This window comes from Coregonus clupeaformis, chromosome 7 (assembly GCF_020615455.1).
Source record: "Coregonus clupeaformis isolate EN_2021a chromosome 7, ASM2061545v1, whole genome shotgun sequence".
In the NCBI taxonomy this organism is placed as follows: Eukaryota; Metazoa; Chordata; class Actinopteri; order Salmoniformes; family Salmonidae; genus Coregonus; species Coregonus clupeaformis.
The window spans coordinates 39,509,580-39,531,990 of NC_059198.1; the positions used below are offsets into that span (position 1 = coordinate 39,509,580).

At 45.2% G+C, this 22,411-nt stretch overlaps 1 protein-coding gene across 1 annotated transcript in view; it reads right to left on the minus strand.

Annotated features, from left to right (window-relative positions):
• Positions 1-734: 734 nt before the first annotated feature.
• LOC121568671 overlaps positions 735-22,411 on the minus strand; it is a 117,720-nt gene continuing 96,043 nt past the window's right edge. Inside the window, exons 22-24 of the mRNA XM_041879076.2 lie at positions 6,908-7,105; positions 1,782-1,926; positions 735-1,664 (exon numbers count right to left, since the gene is read on the minus strand). Of these exons, the coding sequence (XP_041735010.1) occupies positions 1,591-1,664; positions 1,782-1,926; positions 6,908-7,105 (417 nt within the window). The 3' untranslated portion in view covers positions 735-1,590. The remainder of the gene's footprint in view (positions 1,665-1,781; positions 1,927-6,907; positions 7,106-22,411) is intronic.

The window sequence follows — 22,411 nt, forward strand, 5'->3', positions numbered from 1 at the left end:
CACACATATAGCCTATAGATTATCTGTCAGGCAGAGAGAACAAGCAGCTCATCAACAGCTGGTTGTTGCATGGAGCAACTCACCGAAGACCAACAGCGGTAGGAAAGATGTTGCAATTTATGAAAGTAAATGCTAAGGCAAGAATGGGTATGCAAACCAGCTCTTTAAAAAGTTCAAAGTCTCGGTTGAATATTTGCGATGCACAATTCAGTAATAATGGAATAGCCTACCTTGAAAATCAGACATTTCCTTTAGGCTATTTGGTCCTTGAAAAGTCATTGAAGTTATGGTTGCCAATTTAGAAGATCTACTGCTCCAATTTAATTATTCTGTGATTTCATTTCTGATCAGTTTACATTTACATTTGAGTCATTTAGCAGACGTTCTTATCCAGAGCGACTTACAGTTAGTGAGTGCATACATTCTTATTTATTTTCATACTGGCCCCCTGTGGGAATCGAACTCACAACCCTGGCGTTGCAAGTGCCCTGCTCTACCAACTGAGCTACATGGGGCTAGTATGAGAGATGTAGCCGCTTTCCTTTGTTCCCCAACGTTTCAATTGAAGGGTGTTGAGCTACTCTGTTGCGGTAAAACAATGTGCAGTTATTACATTTGACATTTTAGTCATTTAGCAGACGCTCTTATCCAGAGCGACTTACAGTAGTGAGTGCATACATTTTCATCCTTTTTTCATACTGGTCCCCCATGGGAATCGAACCCATAACCCTGGCGTTGCAAGCGCCATGCGCTACCAACTGAGCTACACAGGACTTATTATGAACAAGACAACATCGAATGTTGGCTTCAAATTGGTTTTCCATACAAAGCGTTCCATTACAAAGGGAACCAGGTTTTTGGTCACTTTCTCATTTTAAAACATGGTACAATATCCCCTCAATCATTCCTCAACATCTCAAATGGCGAGACTGACTAGCTACCACATGGACAGACTCCATTAGTGTGTTTGTGTCGGAAGCATTCTGTCTATTTAGTCAGGCAATTCCCACATTATTCTGACATAGAATGTAAAAATAATGTGAATGTCAATGCATAATGCCATTGGGTAGGCCTATAAAAAAAAGCATTATTCTTAAAGTGGTAATGCATACTTTTTTTTGCATACATTTTGGGGGGAGTTTTTTTTCAACAATTAAATGAAAAATGTAGGTCCTTGAAAATTACAATTAAGTGCTTGAAAAAGTCATTGAATTTGACTTGCCAATGTCTGTACAAACCCTGTATATGCTACTTGCCCGTAAATGGAACACAAAATCACCTGCTATTGAAATTATGTACGCATCATTCCCTTTCCTGTCAGATCTTGACCCAGGCCAGTATTTTTTTCATTCGGGCTAGTAGTTTTCAGTTGAAACTGGCCCGGTGTGCCACTGGCAAATTTACCTGAATGTCAAGCCCTGCTGTGTGCGGTGCGCATAGGTTGGTATGGTCGGTTGAGCCTCAGGTGCTAGTTGTTTATTGCCAGGGGTATGTCTATAGTCCCTGTCCCTTCAGTTGATGCGGTCGGTGAAGGTGCTAGTTGACAGTACCTGGGTGTCCTGTCCTGCTTTGTTTCACTTCACAGTGACATCAGTGGCAAAGGCCTTGCAGTGCAGAGCTCGAACCACGCCCACTGTCTCCTACTGGCTCGACGCGATGAGTACCTGAGGGCACGGATTAGGCCATAACACTGTTTAAACACACAACATTACACAAACAACCATTAAAACGCCACACTACACAAACAGCCATTAAACAGTGCACAGAAGTGTTGGACTCACGCCAAACAGGCTTCCTCCTTTTCCTCTCCCTGAGTTGGAGGGTGGAGCTTGGGCCTTCGTTTTCCTGGTTCTCCTCTGGTGTCCTCTGACCGGGGCGGGGCCTAGTGCTGAGAGGAGGCTCTGCCCCGTCCATGTCACCAATCACCTTCAGGGACACACCATAGACAAAAACAAACTGTCAGGCAAATTCAAGTGCTGAAGATATTTCAACAGTTACATGTTGCTATAGGCAAGTTCACTACCATTGTTTTAATGTTTTTGCAGTAATTTGAAATTACAAAATATTTAAGCCTGGGAATTACAAAAAAAGATTGTGCAGAAATAATTAACACAGTTCCACGTTTTTCATATAAAATATGGCACAAATCTCCTCAAACTAGTGTAAACCCGTTTGGATAATTAGACGCGATACACTTTTGGAAAAGGTCTTCTCGCAAAGCCGATATGGCTGGCAGGGAAAGCATTAATCTCTTCATGCAACATACAAAGACCAAGGACGTATCCTTCCCCGGCACCGAACGGCAGATAGCGGAACTCACTTCCTGTATAAATCATGTTCATATTTCTGAAGGCTCAGGATGACCTCATAGCCAATGAAGCGTGCTCCGAGGCTCCGAAGCGGCAATCAAACATGCGGCCGGGGGGAAGAGGGGGTGCAGGAGGGAGAATTGATGCAGTTTGTCAATTAATGTTGCTGCAAGGTGTTTTTTAAAGGTTAACTTCTTCATATTCTGAATGTGGAATTAGGTCAATATTGGCGAGTGCGGAGTCATTTGTGGACAAGGAGCGCTGAGTCATGGAAAGTGAAGACAAAGGGTTCTGGGTAATGGGGGTCTGATGGCATATTACACCAATCAGGCGGCCCAATATTGAAATGGCATCTCTCTCCCTCTTTCTCTCTCTGTTCATCACATGGGCTTGCGGCGGATTGTAAATATATGGGAATCACCCCTCCTAGTTATAACTCAAGAACAGTACAGTCATACCTAGCTACGTTAAGTTAATTAACTATGTAGTATTGAATTAAATTGATTGTGAGTGAGGAAGACTCACGTCAACAATGGTTAAAGCGCACAAGTGGAAAAAGTCTTCAAAAGCGAAAGAAACACAATGATGAAATTGCACGGGACAGTGTTTTTATTTACAACGAGCTTATCAGTGTTTTTCCAAGCCATAAATAATATGCGGAGAAGTAATATTCAAGCTGTTGGAGCTTTAGTTGTGCATCTTTAATGGGACTTTCACAGAAGCTGATCCAGGACTCACATATGGAAGAAGGAGATGGTACAACAGCACAGTTGGTTACTGAATCGTTCTTTTTTTGGCAGGCCATAGACACTTAAATGCTAGCCTGGGAGGAAAAAGACACAGGGAAACATAAACCTACTGTGGTTTTAGTAGGGAACATAACGACTTTGCCCACATTAATTTCGTCGGCCATATTGTTTCCCTCAGATGGAGCTGTTATAGGCCCATCTCAGAAGTTGTTTTGTTATGAGGGCCCTACTGGAATCTCAACGGTTGTTGAGAGTGATGCATTGTGAGTTTGCAGCTGGCAAACATCTGTTTATTCATGATTGTTTGAGAAGTAAAAAAAAACAACACTCCACCACCTTTAAAATCCTTTTGGCAAAGTATGCTAAAGGGACTGTTGCTTTTACTATTCTTGCTGCACTACATTTGTTACCATTTCCCAGCATGCCGTGGTTAATATTAAAGGTAAAATAGTAGATGCCTTCCAGGTTAATATTACAGGTAAACATGGTTCGAACAATTTCCTTAAATGCAACGCATGATGGGCCCTGACTACACACTCTTAGAAAAAATTTGCTATCTAGAACCTAAAAGGGTTTTTCGGCTGTCCCCTTTTTGGTTCCAGGTAGAACCTTTTTGGTTCCAGGTAGAACCCTTTTGGGTTCTATGTAAAACCCTTTCCACAGAGGGTTCTACATGGAACCAAAAAGGGTTATTCTATGGGGACAGCCAAATAACCCTTTTGGAACCCTTTTTTCTAAGAGTGCAGAGTGTCTGTACATTACCTTTAACACCAAAACCAGACGGATACAGGTGCAGGAATCACATGGTTTAGCCAAATGAATATTCAATATGTGCATGTAAGTTTTTTTTTGCTTAGTCATGGACCGCTACCCCCCCAAAGACAATACAAATATACACACCAAACTGCTGTATTACATTGAAAGTGTCTGTAGCTCAGGGCACCTCTCGGAGGGCTTGCTTTTCTTAGGTGTTCGTTTATACTAATTTTGAGTGTAAATTGTGGTTAATATGCAAAAATAAGAACCCTGGAGCAGTGGTCATGTTAGTCTAAGGCTTTCCCTGGTCCTCGGGGGCTTGGCTGTCCAGGACACTGCCAGAGAAAAACAGACCTCTTATGTGGAAATGAACCGTCCGTCAATATTGCTTCAGTAAACAAAGGAAGGCCTCCTTAAGTAGTCGGACAAATCTTTTAACCGATAGAGACAGACTGACTGTTTTTCACAGTACAAAGAAGTCAAATAACTATTGCTATTGTAGTTGTCTCATTCTTCAAGCATCAGGACTGAATAATGATTACCCTTGTAGGTCACAGCAAGTAGTCATTCCTAAGGGTTAATGGGCAATCATTGACAGGAGCCTGTTCCCATATCACGATAACATATCACATTTTAAGATGATAAAGCAATATCATCTTTAATGGTAAAATGTTATATGTTATATATTGTGATATGGGAACAGGCCTCACTTCAAATAGAGATTTGTTTCCTGTAAAAATAAACACATAAATATGATGAACTTACACAGGGGGCTTTAGAATACTATATTTGTGGAGAAAGGAACCATATGCATGAGGTATTCTACTCAATCCCCTTGAATTGTGCAGTCTGAGATATTTTCTGTTTGCTCAGGCAGGACTGCCTCAATGTTATTTCTCTCCGAGGAGCTGTCACCTTAAATCTGTAGGCCAGTTTGTACACAGCCCCCCGTCGCATACACTGACTGTATATTGCTGGCAGAATTACATAAAGCACTAATAAAATCAGCTCAAGTGTTCTTCTGAGGGCTGGGGATGCCCTTTGGTGATTCCTGGATGTCACTCTATACATAAAACCAGTCTATATATTCAAGGGAGGATTAGTTTGAATATGTAAAGAGGGCCCGTGCTGTGGGGAGAGGGGAAAGGAGGGTGGAAAGCGGAAGGCTCGGCGGGGCTGGAGAGCTGGCATTATCGCCCCCCTCTCCCTCGTACACACACCACAGCCGGGGGTGAGGGGACACGGCTGCCAAAGGCGTCTCTCTCATGTTCCACCCGACGTAGCGGCATGGCCGTCATGCCACTGTGGGGGTGGAGGGTGATACCGCAGGACATTCTCCTCTGTTTTTCCGGGCAGGAACACCACTCTCTCCCTCTGAGGTAAACAACTGGAATAGGGCCACTGGTTCCTCAATCCTTACCGTTAAAGGTCCAAGGGCCAAATGATTTTCTCCAGCAGAAATGCCAAGAGTGAATTGTATTTTCATTTTTTGGAATTACAGTGACTGTATTTCTGTCTGGTAGATGGTGAAAATGAATATTTCTGCTGTGAATCTCTAAATCCCTCAGTAAACAACTTTACCCAGATGTCTCATTTGTGACACACAGGTTTGGAGGCCACACAGGGACACACACTACCACGCACACAAACTCAAATCATACACGCACACACACCAAAAACCGATAACGAATAGATATGCCATGCTGTGTGTTTACACACATTCTCATCAGTCAAAATATGACGGGCCCCATTAGGACGACGCCACACCGCCCGAGAGCTAACTGTTGATGCAGCTCCGGCATTAATCTATTTTTTCCTCTCTTTTGACGCCCAACTTTAAAATATTACTTTTTTTCGGGATGGTGACGATCCAGGTTGCTCTCGGGGGGGATCGGGGGAGTTCACTCATGTGCTTGCAGTTGTTACAAAGCCGAATCAGTGGTACATTTAATTAGACAGCCAATCTGTGCGGCAGTCTGCTCCGTCCTGACTGACTGAGGGTAGGAGTGTGCGAGGCCGAGGGCAGAGGAAGGCAGGAGGTGGGAGAATGCGTGCAGCACCCAATATTCCAGATACCAAATAAAGAGGGGCGTTAGCATGGGTGCTAAATTGGGGTATAGCAGTTGTGGCAGATGCTCATTTGGTGAAAAATTAAGTGGGGAGTTAGCATTGGTGCTAGCTGGGAGAATCATAACAGTCATGCCAGTGCTCATTTGGTGCTACTTTGAAAGGAGAATGGAGAAGCCTTCCTATGGCCATAGCACCATCTTGTTGTCTGTGTGTGTAGCATTGCTAGGGAGGTATAGTGAGGCATGTACGGTTCCTTTCCTCTCACTCTGAGTCACAAAGGAGAGGAGTGGCATGCTAACCTCTACCCTCTTTATTCCCTTCCCTCTACGTCGCTCTTCCCTGCGAGTGCATGGTGTGTGTGTGTGTGTGTGTGTGTGTGTGTGTGTGCATGGGTGTGTGTGTGTGTGTGTGTGTGTGTGTGTGCATGGTGTGTGTGTGTGTGTGTGCATGGTGTGTATGTGTGTGTGTGTGTGCATGGTGTGTGTGTGTGTGTGTGTGCATGGTGTGTATGTGTGTGTGTGTGTGTGTGTGTGTGTGTGTGTGTGTGTGTGCATGGTGTGTGTGTGTGTGTGTGTGTGTGTGCTTCTGCTAGGTCACACACTGAGGAGAGGACGCAGTGCAGTTTCACTATCTTCCTCTCTCATCCCTCTTTTCTCTGTATTTCACTCAGTGTTCATCTGTCTTTATCGCTCACTCTGAAACTGCAGACAAAGGGAGAGAGGGTGAGAGAGGCAGAGAGAAAGAGAGAGAGAGAGAGAGGTTCAGAAGAGAGAGAGAGAGAGAGAGAGAGAGAGGTTCAGGAGAGAGAGAGAGAGAGAGAGAGAGAGAGAGAGAGAGAGAGAGAGAGAGAGAGAGAGAGAGAGAGAGAGAGAGAGAGAGAGAGAGGAAGAGAGAGAGAGGTTATAAGAGAGAGAAATAGAGAATGTGCGAGAGAGGAAGAATGAAAGACAGAGAGGCAGCTGACGACAAGGGAGAGAGAGAGAGAGGGGAGAGAGAGAGAGGGCACAGTCAGGGTTAACCTACCTCTAGGATGGCGCCGTCCGGCTGGCGTAGGAAGTGCCTGTAACGGTGGCGCTGCCCGCTCAGGTAGAGGGTGTAGACAGACACGTGGGTACTGCTCTCGCCCCCTGCAGCATGCACGGCTCCACGAGGGTCACCCCTGGGGGGGGCACAGCCCGCCAAGGGGCCCTCCTCTGTCCAGATGTAGTCATACACTGCCACCTAGTGAGACACACACAGGGGCCCCCTGTCAGCCTCAGCACAGACCCTCCAATACACACACGCACATACAAACAGATGGATGCAGGCATGCACACACAGAGACACACATGGACACACTAACTAGACACTGTCAGGAGCTTGTCAAAGCAGTCAGGGTTCATTCCCTCTCTACACCAACAGAGAGAAAGAGAGAGAGATGTGTGTGTGTAAAATAGAGAGAGCGAGGGAGAGAGAGAGAGAGAGAGAGAAAGAAAGGAAGGGAGAGTACAACAGAGTACACAGGGTTTAGTGACGCATACCTGCACAAATGCTCATTTCAACGCAATTATACCTTGCCCTGCTTGTGACCACAGCTCAGCGCTCTTAAAGAATTAAAACCCAAACAGTCGACAGTAATCCTCTGTAATTTGCTGAGTCTCACATCCAAAGATGAGCACCGTCCGAAAAGGAAAAGAAGGTAAGAATGCTGAGGATCAAGTTGCCAAACACAAACAACTCACATTATCAACCGAGGCATTGACTTATAACATGTGGCTGCACTCTTCTTATTTATTGTCAAGAAATATGGACACAGGAAAGGAGAAGGAATTTGCATGCTAAGCTGCTAGCTATAAGGCAATTGGAAATGCTACAATGCTTTCACTAGTCCTGTGGGGAGTGATCGTGCAGCAGGTAACGGAGAAGGGATCAGGTTGTGCCAGGGCGAGTGCATACACACAACCATGGTGGCGGTGCTGTTTGTGCGTGCCGGGTTCTGCCGCTGCACCTGTAATGCACTGCCCTCCTCTATTAGGGCAACACAGGGAGCCAGTAGAGCGTGTAACATGTTATATAGGTCATGTAACTCGACGGCATCCATGTGTGAAGATCATGGTGCCTCTCTGGCTGATAGAGCCTGTTTTTAGAGGCCTGTGTGTTAGTTTGCCCGCCGCATCACACACACTGCCTCTGAACGACACACACGCAGGTGCAAGACGGGGGAACGTTGAGGTAACACACACACAGGCAGACATGGTCGACACACGGACACTCACACACACATGCACGTACACACACTAAATATCTATTCCAATATCAGACATAAACACGCTTAGACAGAAAAAAGCTCAACAACTACCCTCTACTATAATTCAAGGCCTCTGCTTCGAGGGTCCTCTAGGCCTCTCTTACCAATGAGAGAGAGAGAGAGGGAGAGAGAGAGAGAGAGAGAGAGAGAGAGAGAGAGAGAGAGAGAGAGAGAGAGAGAGAGAGAGAGAGAGAGAGAGAGAGAGAGAGAGAGAGAGAGAGAGAGAGAGAGAGAGAGAGAGAGAGAGAGAGAGAGAGAGAGAGAGAGAGAGAGAGAGAGAGAGAGACAGACAGACAGACAAAGCACCGGGCAGCCGTGCAGGAGTAAAAGGACTCATCCTCTGAGATGGAAACCAGATTTGGGGGCCTGACTGACTCTGTGGAGGTGGGGGAGACAGGCAGGCGGAGGCAGGCCCGCATCCTGCCAGGTTCAGAGCAAGGACCTAATTAAAGCATGAGTCATTCTGTGGAGACACAGACACACAATCACACACACACACACACACACACACACACACACACACACACACACACACACACACACACACACACACACACAGTGAAGGTTAAGGCTGGGTGAAAGGCACCATGAATTTTTCCCGGCAGCAGAGTTTATAAACTCAAGGTGACCCCCTAATTGGCTCCGTAATTATGATTTGTCTAAGAAAACATGGAGCCAGAAAGCCAACTCATTCACAGGGCCTGAGTGGCAGGGTCACGCTGAAGGAGAGACTTCATTTGGGGAAGTGTATCGATGTCCTGATTTTCTCCTAACTACATAAACTGTTAGCCAAACAACTCAGAGGCTGTTCGAAAACACCCAAGTCATTACCTACTTGTAATTAGACAACTGCTCTAAACACACTGCAGACAGCCTGGAGAGAACGACCTCATTGTCACAAATGTCAAAGAGTCGCTTTGGCTCGAGAGCGAGAAGACCAGCCGCAAACATTTAAGGAAGGAAACGCAGGGGGACGCATCTCTTTAACGCTAATTCAGTATTAATTAGGGTAAAGCTGTGCCCTCTAGGTCCATCCTATCTTGACTGGTGTAATCTGGTGACACATTTCCCCAATGATCTTCTATTCACGATAACAGGAATCTATTCATTTTAGATTGTTGAGTAGCGTATTTGATAGCTGTTGAGGGAAACGTAACAAATGCAACAGATGACACAAAACAAGAGATATTTCGATGCTTCTCACTAATGCGAAATCTTCCTTCTCCTGTCTTTAACATTTCCTGTGCCGTGATCACATTGGCCAATTTGCTGGTGAAATCCCTGTGACAACACATTGAGACAAACATAGAAGCGTTTTTGTGTGCGGATGACGGGGATGCCATTTCACGCAGTACATTATGGTTCTCAGGGTGAATCATATTCTGAGCTGCAGCTACAGGAAGAGGAAGAGGGAGAGAGAGCGAGAGCGAGAGCGAGAGCGAGAGCGAGAGCGAGAGCGAGAGAGAGAGAGAGAGAGAGAGAGAGAGAGAGAGCATTAGGAGGTTGGTTCTGTTTCTGGCCAGCCTGGCTTCTATACGAGCCCAGGTCTGAGTGCTCTCTTCTTCCCCATTGTTCCATTTGATAGCACTAAGTGACTGATTTAGATTCAATGCCTGGGTGTAGCAGGCCGACCAGCTGTGGGTTAAGCAGATAGCATTCAAGTGAGCTAACCTAATTCCGACCAATCTTGCCTCGATTTATCGTTGACGTCTGCATTTAGGAAATCTGATAGAGTGCGTATCAGTCTCTTGACTCGCATGGGAAGAGACAAGCATTATTTCTTTTAGGGACTATAAACAGAAAGCCATGTCTCCCAGCAAGGACATAAATTGCGGTATTTGTAGACATTACCGCAAATGCACAGAGGGGTAGATCCAGGAAGTGGGTAGGGAATCTAACAGCAGTCATTGGTCCACTGTTCACAAACAAATCTGCATGTAACACTAAGAAGATCGCAAATAGTCTGGATTTTAATGTAACACCATGGTTATACAGTATGATAGCGTCTATAGTCAGTGAAGTGAGTATTCAAACTAATACTTAATAAGGGAATATTTAGAATATCAATTATTTGCATTCAATAGTAAATATTTACAAAAGAGGAAGCTTGAAAATGTGTCAGTGTTCAGATAAGGAACAGAATAAGAGTGGAAGTTAAGACATTTTAATAAATATTTTCTATTCAACAGTTTGAGGCTAAAAATAATTTTACCCCTAAATACAATGACTAAATGCACTACGTACCAAAAAATATGCCTTTCAGCCTAATTTTTAAATTGACCCATATGCATACCTAAAAAAAGGATCTAAACTTGCAACTAACAACTAAAAAGAGGGCAGACATATTCGACGGAAATAGAAACTTTCCACTGGGTGAAGCTATTTCAGTAATAACCATTTCAGTAAACTATTTCAGTAAGAGACATGGCTGTGGACAGAGTGCATTTGTATTTAGATAACTCGACCTTGACTCTTTACAGATATCACTGTGACATTTTCCCAACATTTTGTGACGTGTCAATGGTCGTCTAAAGTTGACCATAATTAAAATAGAGGAATTCCTTAGTGACCTCATGCTTTTCTGTCCCTGTGGCACAACTGATTCCCAAACGATTTCCCCCCCTGACCTACCTTATCAAAATCTTCATACGACCCTTCCATAATCAAAATGTTTTGAGCCACTGTCTGGTCATAAGCTGAGACTCAGTTGGAATTTGCTACAACCAACCAATAGGTCCTGAACCACCATTTTGAAAACCCCAGCCATAGGCTATGTATCACTAACTGATAAACAACACAGAGCTAAATAAGCCCCAGAGTGGTGAGTGTGTCTACAGGTTAGGTGGTGCGTGTGAGCGAATGGTGAAGGTTTTCCATGTAGTGGTGTACTGTATGAGTCATGGGGCTGGGTTGGAGAGAGAGGAGAGGCCTCCATAGACATCCAGACAGACAGGCTGAGCTGTGCTGGCCGTGGTCCAGGAAGGGAGCCTGGGGCCTGGGCACGAGCCGGCCTGTCACCTTCCCTGATCCCTGGATGATTGATCCAAACTAGATAGCCATCATTACCATTCACACTCATCCCTAGGTTCTCCCTCTTCTAGTCTAATTTTACCTCCCATTTGCATGCTCCTTTGGACTAATTAAATCTCTCTCTCCCTTCTCTCTCTCTCATGTCATCGGGATGACAAATATCGCGGTGCAATTTTGGCACATTATTATGTATGAAATGTGGGGCTATAATGTATTCCACTCGGCTGAATATCTCAAGACCCGTGTGTAATGAGCAAAACAACAAAACTCTACGTGCACTGCAGCCTGTGTGAGCAGTTCACCTATTTCCCTCCCTCTCTCTCTCTCTCTCTCTCTCTCTCCCTGTCTCTCGTTCTCCTCCGTCTCATTCCCATCGTTCTTTTTATCAAGACAAAAGCCGCTGACCTTCCTATTCAGTACCATCCACCCGCATTTCCTTTCCTTTTTTTACCCAAACGCAATTTATATATAGTGACGCTCGCTTCCTTCCATCCACTGGGGGGTCTCTTTTGGTTCTCAGTTCTGTCCCACTTGGCTTTAATTTACAGTGGGAAAATAATTAGAATCTCACTTTTGCGAAGTGTGGAGTGAAAATGTAAACAATGCTTCCCTGCGGGCGAGTGCTTCATCACGCTGACAGGTGCATTTGAATTTGCCTGGGTGGCGGACAGGCTGGGTTATTTATGTGTCAGTCGCACATGGATGGAGGATGGAAGCCCCGGCTGGGCTGCCCAGGCTCAGGCTGGCTGCATGGGCCTGATGGGCAGCGGTGGCTGGGTGCTCTGGTAGCTCCTGCCCCCCTACCCCACGCTTAATCCATCGGGCTGCATGGCACAACCCCCTGGCTGAGCCAGACTACTGTACCACTGTCCAGAGAGGCGAGACAGGCTAGCTAGCGGTACAAGGGCATGAACACAACTGTCTCTCTGAGCTGCGGATGGTCACTCCCACACCACCCTACCTCAGCACAGAGCTGGCTCAGGTTCAAGGCCCGTTTCCCCAGCGCTGCATTCAGACGAGAGGCAGGCAGCAGAAGACTGGGGCCTCCAAGCCTGCTGCTACCGCTGCTGTGTAGATCAAATCAAATCAAATGTGAAGGTCTCATAGAGAGTCACTGAGCAGGAATCAGAGAGGGGACATACATACACATGGATAACCCAGGCCAACGCCAGCCATTAGAATGGAAATAGATCCGCTATTATTGTCGGCGACGTCCTCGATACGGGGCCAGTCTGTTTGTGTAATTGGGACAGCTTTAAAATGGCACGGACGCATCGCCAGTGCTCGTCTGATTTGGCTCAAACACAACGCTGTGTCTGGTTAAATGCACAGACGGCCAAGACAGGCAACCGATTGCTATTATGTACATAGAGTGCACACAGTAACTACACTGTGGCTGATTCAGTCCAGTACATGTTATTTTGGTCCGTTCTCCCTCGTTATTGTGCGTATGGTGCAAGGGGCAATTTTGTCTTTATCTACTTGGATAAACCTAGGTGCATATACACTACAGTATCGTCATAAAACTACCCCCAATATCATCTCCTTTTCAAATTGGACTTCTAGAAAAAGGTAAACAAGCAACAATGAATATTTACATAGTCTGCATAAATTGAACAACTTTAAATGGCATTTCTTAGCGAGATAGCATCTCTAGCTCGAGATAATCCAGGAAATAAAATGTGCATAATTCACTGTTACTAATCTCCTTTTATCTGGTAGGGGGAAAATAACAGCGACTCATTCCACAAACAACTCCAGTAGCAGCACCAACCCACTTCCAATAGCAGTCACCCCCCACTTAGTACCAAGGCTCAACCACTAGGGCCTTGAGGGGGAAGGAAGACCGTTTCTCCAGGTTTGTTGTGTTGTTGTGGTGGTGTTAAGGCATTAACTGAGAGAGATGAAGGTGACATCTGATTCATGTAATGGTTGATCTACAGATCATCCATAGGGGACTATCCCAATAAAGTGACACCATAGAAGCTACATGGAAAGGCAACCTCTCATTAACGCGTTAAGTGATGACAAATGTAATGGTTCATTTGAAGCTTTCTTCATGATGTACCACATACCTATAGTCGATGCTACTGTACTTTGTACCATTGGATATTGAGATGCCCCCCAAAAAGGGGCCAAAGTGAAACATCTCTCTTGATTTTCTCTCCAGCCACTTACAATTGGCTTCATTCCAATCGGCCCTTCAAGGCTTCAGAGGATGATAACTGCCGATAACAAAATTAGACCTGGGATTCTCTGCTTATAGCGGGGCCACCTTGGCAGTGCAGCGCTGTATATCCATCTATGTGGTTATGAGAGAGATAAGAGATATTAAAGTCCCTCCAACCTATCTCTCCAGAGGATGTCATCATCCGTCCTGTTAAGACGAGACACCTGTCACAATCAGCAGCCCTGCTCCCCCTGGGCCACAGGACACACTCAAGGTCACACTCTTTAAAGCAACTGAGGAGGAGGAGGAGGAGGGAAAATACTAACAAATGGATGGTCAGAAAGTAAAAAGGGCAGATGGTTTCACATGCAGGCTGGTTCTCATAGTGTCATAGGATCACAAAGAAGGATACGTACTTTTATTAGTAGTACTGCTTTTAATAATGCTAAAATGAAATCCAGATCTAAGACAACCGACTCTCCACCACCAAGTCCACCACTTTCTAGAGATACATTCCTGCTTTATGTGAATTATCTCTTTAAAGTAAATTGTGCCAAAATGTTGGTTCTTTAAATACTCTTCAATTAAGCAAACTGTTATTATTTAGATTAGTGACCACATCCCATTAGGCTCCAACCTAGGCAAACTTTCTCTGCTAATCCTCTGATATAATAATTTCAAACCACAAGACAAATTAGACTCAGCCAGTGTGCAAAACACTAAAAAACGGTGCAAGATGAGCTGTCTTTAAAAATCCCATTTGCTCTTCTGTGTGCCGCTGAAGAACACTCGTTCACTCCTCGCCGACAGTCCAATTTGTTCCTTCTGGTTTGCATTATGGATGGCAAGTGAACGGGCCAGGATCCATAAGAGCTGGGCAGGCAGAGGGAGGGAGAGGAGAGGCAGGGAGGGAGGGAGAGAGAGGGAGGGAGAGAGAGGGAGGGGCAGGCAGAAGGAGGGAGGGAGGGAGGGAGGGAGGGAGGGAGGGAGGGAGGGACGGAGGGATGGAGGGAGGGGAGAGGCAGAGAGAGGCAGCACTTCAACATGTGGACTCAATTGTGTGGCTTCCAGCTGGACATTGTTTTGACAGCTGACATGGCATACAACATTAGGATGAAATTAAAATAAAAGTACCACCCCCCTCACCCTCCTCCCCTCAACATCCCTGAATCTACAGTGGGAAAAAAAAGTATTTAGTCAGCCACCAATTGTGCAAGTTCTCCCACTTAAAAAGATGAGAGAGGCCTGTAATTTTCATCATAGGTACACGTCAACTATGACAGACAAATTGAGAATTTTTTTCCAGAAAATCACATTGTAGGATTTTTAATGAATTTATTTGCAAATTATGGTGGAAAATAAGTATTTGGTCACCTACAAACAAGCAAGATTTCTGGCTCTCACAGACCTGTAACTTCTTCTTTAAGAGGCTCCTCTGTCCTTCACTCGTTACCTGTATTAATGACACTCCAAACTCCACTATGGCCAAGACCAAAGAGCTGCCAAAGGACACCAGAAACAAAATTGTAGACCTGCACCAGGCTGGGAAGACTGAATCTGCAATAGGTAAGCAGCTTGGTTTGAAGAAATCTACTGTGGGAGCAATTATTAGGAAATGGAAGACATACAAGACCACTGATAATCTCCCTCGATCTGGGGCTCCACGCAAGATCTCACCCCGTGGGGTCAAAATGATCACAAGAACGGTGAGCAAAAATCCCAGAACCACACGGGGGGACCTAGTGAATGACCTGCAGAGAGCTGGGACCAAAGTAACAAAGCCTACCATCAGTAACACACTACGCGCCAGGGACTCAAATCCTGCAGTGCCAGACGTGTCCCCCTGCTTAAGCCAGTACATGTCCAGGCCCGTCTGAAGTTTGCTAGAGTGCATTTGGATGATCCAGAAGAGGATTGGGAGAATGTCATATGGTCAGATGAAACCAAAATAGAACTTTTGGGTAAAAACTCAACTCGTCGTGTTTGGAGGACAAAGAATGCTGAGTTGCATCCAAAGAACACCATACCTACTGTGAAGCATGGGGGTGGAAACAGCATGCTTTGGGGCTGTTTTTCTGCAAAGGGACCAGGACGACTGATCCGTGTAAAGGAAAGAATGAATGGGGCCATGTCTCATGAGATTTTGAGTGAAAACCTCCTTCCATCAGCATGGGCATTGAAGATGAAACGTGGCTGGGTCTTTCAGCATGACAATGATCCCAAACACACCGCCCGGGCAACGAAGGATTGGCTTCGTAAGAAGCATTTCAAGGTCCTGGAGTGGCCTAGCCAGTCTCCAGATCTCAACCCCATAGAAAATCTTTGGAGGGAATTGAAAGTCTGTGTTGCCCAGCGACAGCCCCAAAACATCACTGCTCTAGAGGAGATCTGCATGGAGGAATGGGCCAAAATACCAGCAACAGTGTGTGAAAACCTTGTGAAGACTTACAGAAAACGTTTGACATGTGTCATTGCCAACAAAGGGTATACAGTGGGGGAAAAAAGTATTTAGTCAGCCACCAATTGTGCAAGTTCTCCCACTTAAAAAGATGAGAGAGGCCTGTAATTTTCATCATAGGTACACGTCAACTATGACAGACAAATGGAGAGAAAAAATTCCAGAAAATCACATTGTAGGATTTTTAATGAATTTATTTGCAAATTATGGTGGAAAATAAGTATTTGGTCACCTACAAACAAGCAAGATTTCTGGCTCTCACAGACCTGTAACTTCTTCTTTAAGAGGCTCCTCTGTCCTCCACTCGTTACCTGTATTAATGGCACCTGTTTGAACTTGTTATCAGTATAAAAGACACCTGTCCACAACCTCAAACAGTCACACTCCAAACTCCACTATGGCCAAGACCAAAGAGCTGTCAAAGGACACCAGAAACAAAATTGTAGACCTGCACCAGGCTGGGAAGACTGAATCTGCAATAGGTAAGCAGCTTGGTTTGAAGAAATCTACTGTGGGAGCAATTATTAGGAAATGGAAGACATACAAGACCACTGATAATCTCCCTCGATCTGGGGCTCCATGCAAGATCTCACCCCGTGGGGTCAAAATGATCACAAGAACGGTGAGCAAAAATCCCAGAACCACACGGGGGGACCTAGTGAATGAGATTTTGAGTGAAAACCTCCTTCCATCAGCATGGGCATTGAAGATGAAACGTGGCTGGGTCTTTCAGCATGACAATGATCCCAAACACACCGCCCGGGCAACGAAGGAGTGGCTTCGTAAGAAGCATTTCAAGGTCCTGGAGTGGCCTAGCCAGTCTCCAGATCTCAACCCCATAGAAAATCTTTGGAGGGAGTTGAAAGTCCGTGTTTCCCAGCGACAGCCCCAAAACATCACTGCTCTAGAGGAGATCTGCATGGAGGAATGGGCCAAAATACCAGCAACAGTGTGTGAAAACCTTGTGAAGACTTACAGAAAACGTTTGACCTGTGTCATTGCCAACAAAGGGTATATAACAAAGTATTGAGAAATTTTCTGGATTTTTTTTCTCATTTTGTCTGTCATAGTTGACGTGTACCTATGATGAAAATTACAGGCCTCTCTCATCTTTTTAAGTGGGAGAACTTGCACAATTGGTGGCTGACTAAATACTTTTTTTACCCACTGTATACAAGTGCAAAAACACCACAAACTAGAAAACATCCACTTTGGAAAACAATCTGTGTTTGTGTAAGTTTGTATCTGTCTGTCTTGTGACGGGGGCTGCTAACCATACAGACCTACTTCCTGCTTATCTGACAAGTCTCTCTCTCTTCTTCTCTTTCCCTCTCTCCCTCTCTCTCTCCTTCTCTATTACTCTCTCCATCTCAGACTACCAGAGAAAAGCCTGCCCAGGGTTTAGGGAGGAGAAGAGATAATAATATCCTCTTCCTGGATTAATGGTGAGGGACACATTAAGCAGAGGCTGACACTCCCAGTAATTAAACGTTCACACGGACGAGTTCAAACACGAGACTTTCTACCGATGCCTCTGTTTCTATGGGCCTGGGAGGAGACATGGAGAGCACAAAAAGCCAACACAGGGACGGTTCAGTGTCAGAGAGGCACATAACAAACTGACCGCCCATTCTTCAGTTTGAGGTGTTATACAATTACAATGGCTGCATCTCTTTTTAGGCAAAGGCCTACAATTTCCAAAAGCGAAGCAAAGCAGACGCTTTTTCAGAGGATCTTCGGCGAATCACAGAGTTGCCCTGGGTGAACGCGGCGATACTAACAAATGGAGACAGGGCTGCAGCGTTTTGTGAGTAGATGGGGGGGAGGTTGCTGAGTGAGTGCTTCTATATATATTTTTTTCTTTCTTTAACCATTGTGCGACTGCACCACTTTCACACATTACTGGCCCCCAAAGTCTGTGACCTTTTCACCAACACAGGCATGTACCCTTTGCAGTCACATCTCATATTGAGCACTCTAATGCAGCGGCGAGTGGAGTGGTTGTGCTCCTGTTCCCTGTGCCTGCCTGGCTGGATGCTGTAGCCCCGGGCCACGGAGGCTCACAGCACTGTCCACTAATAGCCCCCTGTAATTGAAGAAGCCACTCTCGGACCTAATGCGACAGACACACACACACACACACACACACACACACACACACACACACACACACAGCCCCCACTCTATGGCAGGTTCGGGTGTGGGATGAGAGGGGTGAGGGGTGATGGGGGAGCTGCCCTCTGTGAACCCCCTCCCTCCCTGCCCCCAACACTACCCCCATCGACTCCAGATGACCCCTCCTGTATTACCGCGGTGACACATCAATTCCTCTCCACTTCCTGTGTTCCTGTTTTGGGTTCCTGTAGGGGGGCTCTCTGGGCCATTGTTCCACTGACAAGCGGTTCCTGGGCTTCTCGTCATGGGCTAACGCTCCACTGTTTTGGGGTGATGGCCTTGTTCCCTTAGCGGCGGAGGCGGTCGTCGCTGAGGGCCCCTATAACGTCTCACTTTACTGTACATAAGTGAAGAGCAGGAATCAGGAAGCCAAATGACAAGGTTCAGATAGTGTGGTGAACATCAACAATGTCACGTACCTTCTGACCATCTGCTTTGGAGTCCTATGGACTGAGAGGGGTTTCAGTATTGTTTTTAGGTAGATAATGCAGAGGACATTGTTGAGAGGGCTAAAACAGATTGGCTAAAAACTTTGCACGAGGCTGGGATACAGGATAAAGAGAATAACCATTTCAATGCTCAACTCAACTTAAAAGGCTGTTATGGTAATTCCAATGGGTAAGAAGTTACGTTGAGTGAGAAGTTACGTCGAGTGAAGCTGAAATCTGGTCAAGTGGTAACATGAGGGACCTAGTATAGATTAGGAGGGAGACCACACATCATCCCCTCCCACATGATTAAAGAACGAGACGCACAGTCCCAGTTATCATTAGAGCTCCAATCTGTGCCATCCAAACCTCAACAGGTTTACCCCCCACAAGCATGTTTTGCAAAGCACCTTGGGTGTTCCCCAAATTCGCCCAAGGTAACCCATTACCTAGACATACGGAGACAAACGCCGCCGCCACGATGTTGTCGACCGCCGTTCAGTTGCAAAAACATCTCCGGGGCCATCGTTGAGACGACAACTCCCATTAGCACAATGTCACCCGGAAACTTCTGGTGAATAACGACGGTGACAATGACTCTAGCGAGGTAGGGCTCTCCTCAGTCACTGTCACGGCCCCCACTCTGACAAAACAGTTTGCGTACCTGCTTAAGTATTACCGAAATTAACGCCTCCCTTCCAGGTACAGTAATCAAGAGGGTGACGGCAGACAATTAATTAGGTCCATCTGCATCAGTGCTTTTCCATAATTAATGTGCTCATTACCAACTGAGCTCCACTATGAGTTTTTGGTTGCAGTAGACTCCCACAACCGTGTGCTAACTAACTAATGCAGCAGGCAGTTAGCCTGGCTTCTGTTGTAACGTCTCTGGAGAACTAGAACTAGGAAAGGATCTTGAATCTTGTGCATGTTGGTGCAGATGTAGATGATCTAATCGATCATAAGCGATGAAATCAGCGAGTGGGTGTATCTATCACCCATCATCTTTCACACCAGCTAGATGATAAGACTTTAATGGAAACTCATCCTACTGCTTCCTCCTCAAGTGTTCAGATCAAATTCCAACTCAGGTATGAGTGTAGGCCCACTCATCAGCTCAACAGTTGGTGCTTTTATCTGATGCCACCACCTTTAAGTCATATTCAAAGCTTCCAGCAATAGAACCAATTGTATACTGTAAGGCCTGGAAGAATAGTGAGGTGTAATATAAAGTTAATTGGTAAGTAAGAAAGTAAAATTAGATTATGTTTTATGATCGTGAAAATTACAAGTTTGATAATAATAGGGCCATTTGCAGATTTGTTATTGAATGTGGATTCTTCTTTTATTGTTTCAGCGCTGGAGGGAAACAATGTCACATGTACAGTAAACGGTAGGAAGGATCGCGTCCCATGTTATGGCAGACTGCACCCTGAGAGAAAACTGGTTTTAGTCAACGTTGTCATTGGTTATCACTGGATTTAGTCAACGTTGTCATTAACCTCTCTCATTTCCTTGTGTTGGATTGAACTGTGTTAAGTGTGAGTGTTCAACCGTTTACTTAACACACATTCTATCAGAGAGGAAATGAAATATGGCTGCCCTTGAGGCTGTCTTTGTTTAGTTTGATATTCTTGCTAGCATGAACTGTGACTGGGGACTCGCAAAGATAAATGGTCAGATCAAGTCATTGACCCTTTGTCATCACCTTGCTTGACCCTGAAAACTGTCCCGTCAAACCATCACTGTACCTGTGAATATCTCTGTTTTCCTCTCTTTCTTTATCCATTCTTCCCTCCTCTCTTGGCTAATGAAGGCCTCGTGGCCCATTGTTATTAAAATTACGCCCTTCCCTCTCATATTAATTGGGTCCGTAATAAGAAACTCGTTGGATTCATTATTTAATTGCAAGGGCACATTTGGAATACTGTTTCTGAAATGTATTTTTAATGAAAAACACTACATCCTGACCTAATCATATCAACCTTATTCTATCTAATTAAGGATGCAAAAAATCATTAGAGTTGCAAAATATTAGTTTCAGCTCTGTCAGGCTGCTCCCCTCTCTCCTTCATGAATATATTTTTTTGCCTGTCTCTGATAAATAGTTAACGAGGGAAAAATGACAAAAATTTGCATGTAGGCAAATTAGTTTAATAAGGATATGTCTTTGCTGAGTTAGGAAAGTGACCTTTTTTTGCATAGGAGAAATTGCTCCAATAATGATGAAATAATGGCACGGACAATCTTATTTCTGTGAAAAATCGCCAGCCTGAATAATGTAAAAATCATAAAATGCAATAATCCTACATTTTAATCACGCTGGCAAATGTGTTTAATGCGTTAGCATTTTATCAGTTTAATAAAGCCAAATTAGGGACAATATAAAGTATGCTGTAATTGTTGCAGTGCAGCGAGGAAATCTACGTAACGTATGGAAGTAACGTATAGTAGGAGGACAACTGTGAGAGGCCATCAGGCTAAATTAAGCATTTTCTTAAATCACAAACTTTGGGCCCTAATTTCTCTCAAAGTCTCCATAAAATGGGAGGCTCAATTTCTATCCAATAAACAAGCCAAACTAATTAGTATTACTTTACCAACTGCATTAACTGAGGTTGTATCTCATGTAATGTTCAGTGAGGTGCTTGAGGACGGTATCCAGGCTCTGTCATAGCCGGTCGCGACCGGGAGACCCATGTGGCGGCGCACAATTGGCCCAGCGTCGTCCAAGGTAGGGGAGGGAATGACCGGCAGGGATGTAGCTCAGTTGGTAGAGCATGGCGTTTGCAACGCCAGGGTTGTGGGTTCGATTCCCACGGGGGGTATGAAAAAAAAAATGAAAAAAAAACTAACTGTAAGTCGCTCTGGATAAGAGCGTCTGCTAAATGACTAAAATGTAAATGTAAAAATGAGTATAGTCTCACCTTCACATTAGCTCCATCTCATGCTGAAGACAACGATTAATGAACTACACTACATGACCAAAAATATGTGGACACCTGCTCGTCAAACATCTCCTTCCAAAATCATGGGTATTAATATAGTTGGTCCCTTCTTTGCTGCTATAACAGCCTCCACTCTTCTGGGAAGGCTTTCCACTAGACGTTGAAACATTGCTGCGGGGACTTGATTCCATTCAGCCACAAGAGCATTAGTGAGGTTGGGCACTGATGTTGGGCAATTAGGCCTGGCTCGTAGTCGGCGTTCCAATTCATCCCAAAGGTGTTCGATTGGGTTGAGGTCAATCTCGACAAACCATTTCTGTATGGACCTCGCTTTGTGCATGGGGGCATTGCCATGCTGAAACAGGAAAGGGCCTTCCCCAAACTGTTGCCACAAAGTTGGAAGCATCTAGAATGTAATTGTATGCTGTAGCGTTAAGATTTCCCTTCACTGAAACTAAGGGGCCTAGCCCAAACCATAAAAAACAGCCCCAGACCATTATTCCTCCTCCACCAAGCTTTACAGTTGGCATAATGCATTCGGGCAGGTAGAGTTCTCCTGGCATCCGCCAAATCCAGATTTGTCCGTCGGACTGCCAGATGGTGAAGCGTGATTCATCACTCCAGAGAACGCGTTTCCACTGCTCCAGAGTCCAATGGCGGCAAGCTTTACACCACTCCAGCTGACGCTTGGCATTGCGCATGGTGATCTTAGGCTTGTGTGTGGCTGCTCGGCCATGGAAACCCATTTCATGAAGCTCCCGACGAACAGTTATTGTGCTGACATTGCTTCCAGAGGCAGTTTGGAACTCGCTAGTGAGTGTTGCAACCGAGGACAGACAATTTTTACGCGCTTCAGCACTCGGCGGTCCCAATCTGTGCGCTTGTGTGGCCTACCACTTTGCAGCTGAGCCATTGTTGATCCTAGACGTTTCCACTTTACAATAACAGCACTTACAGTTGACCGTGGCAGCTCTAGCAGGGCAGACAATTGATGAACTGACTTGTTGGAAAGGTGGCATCTTATGATGGTG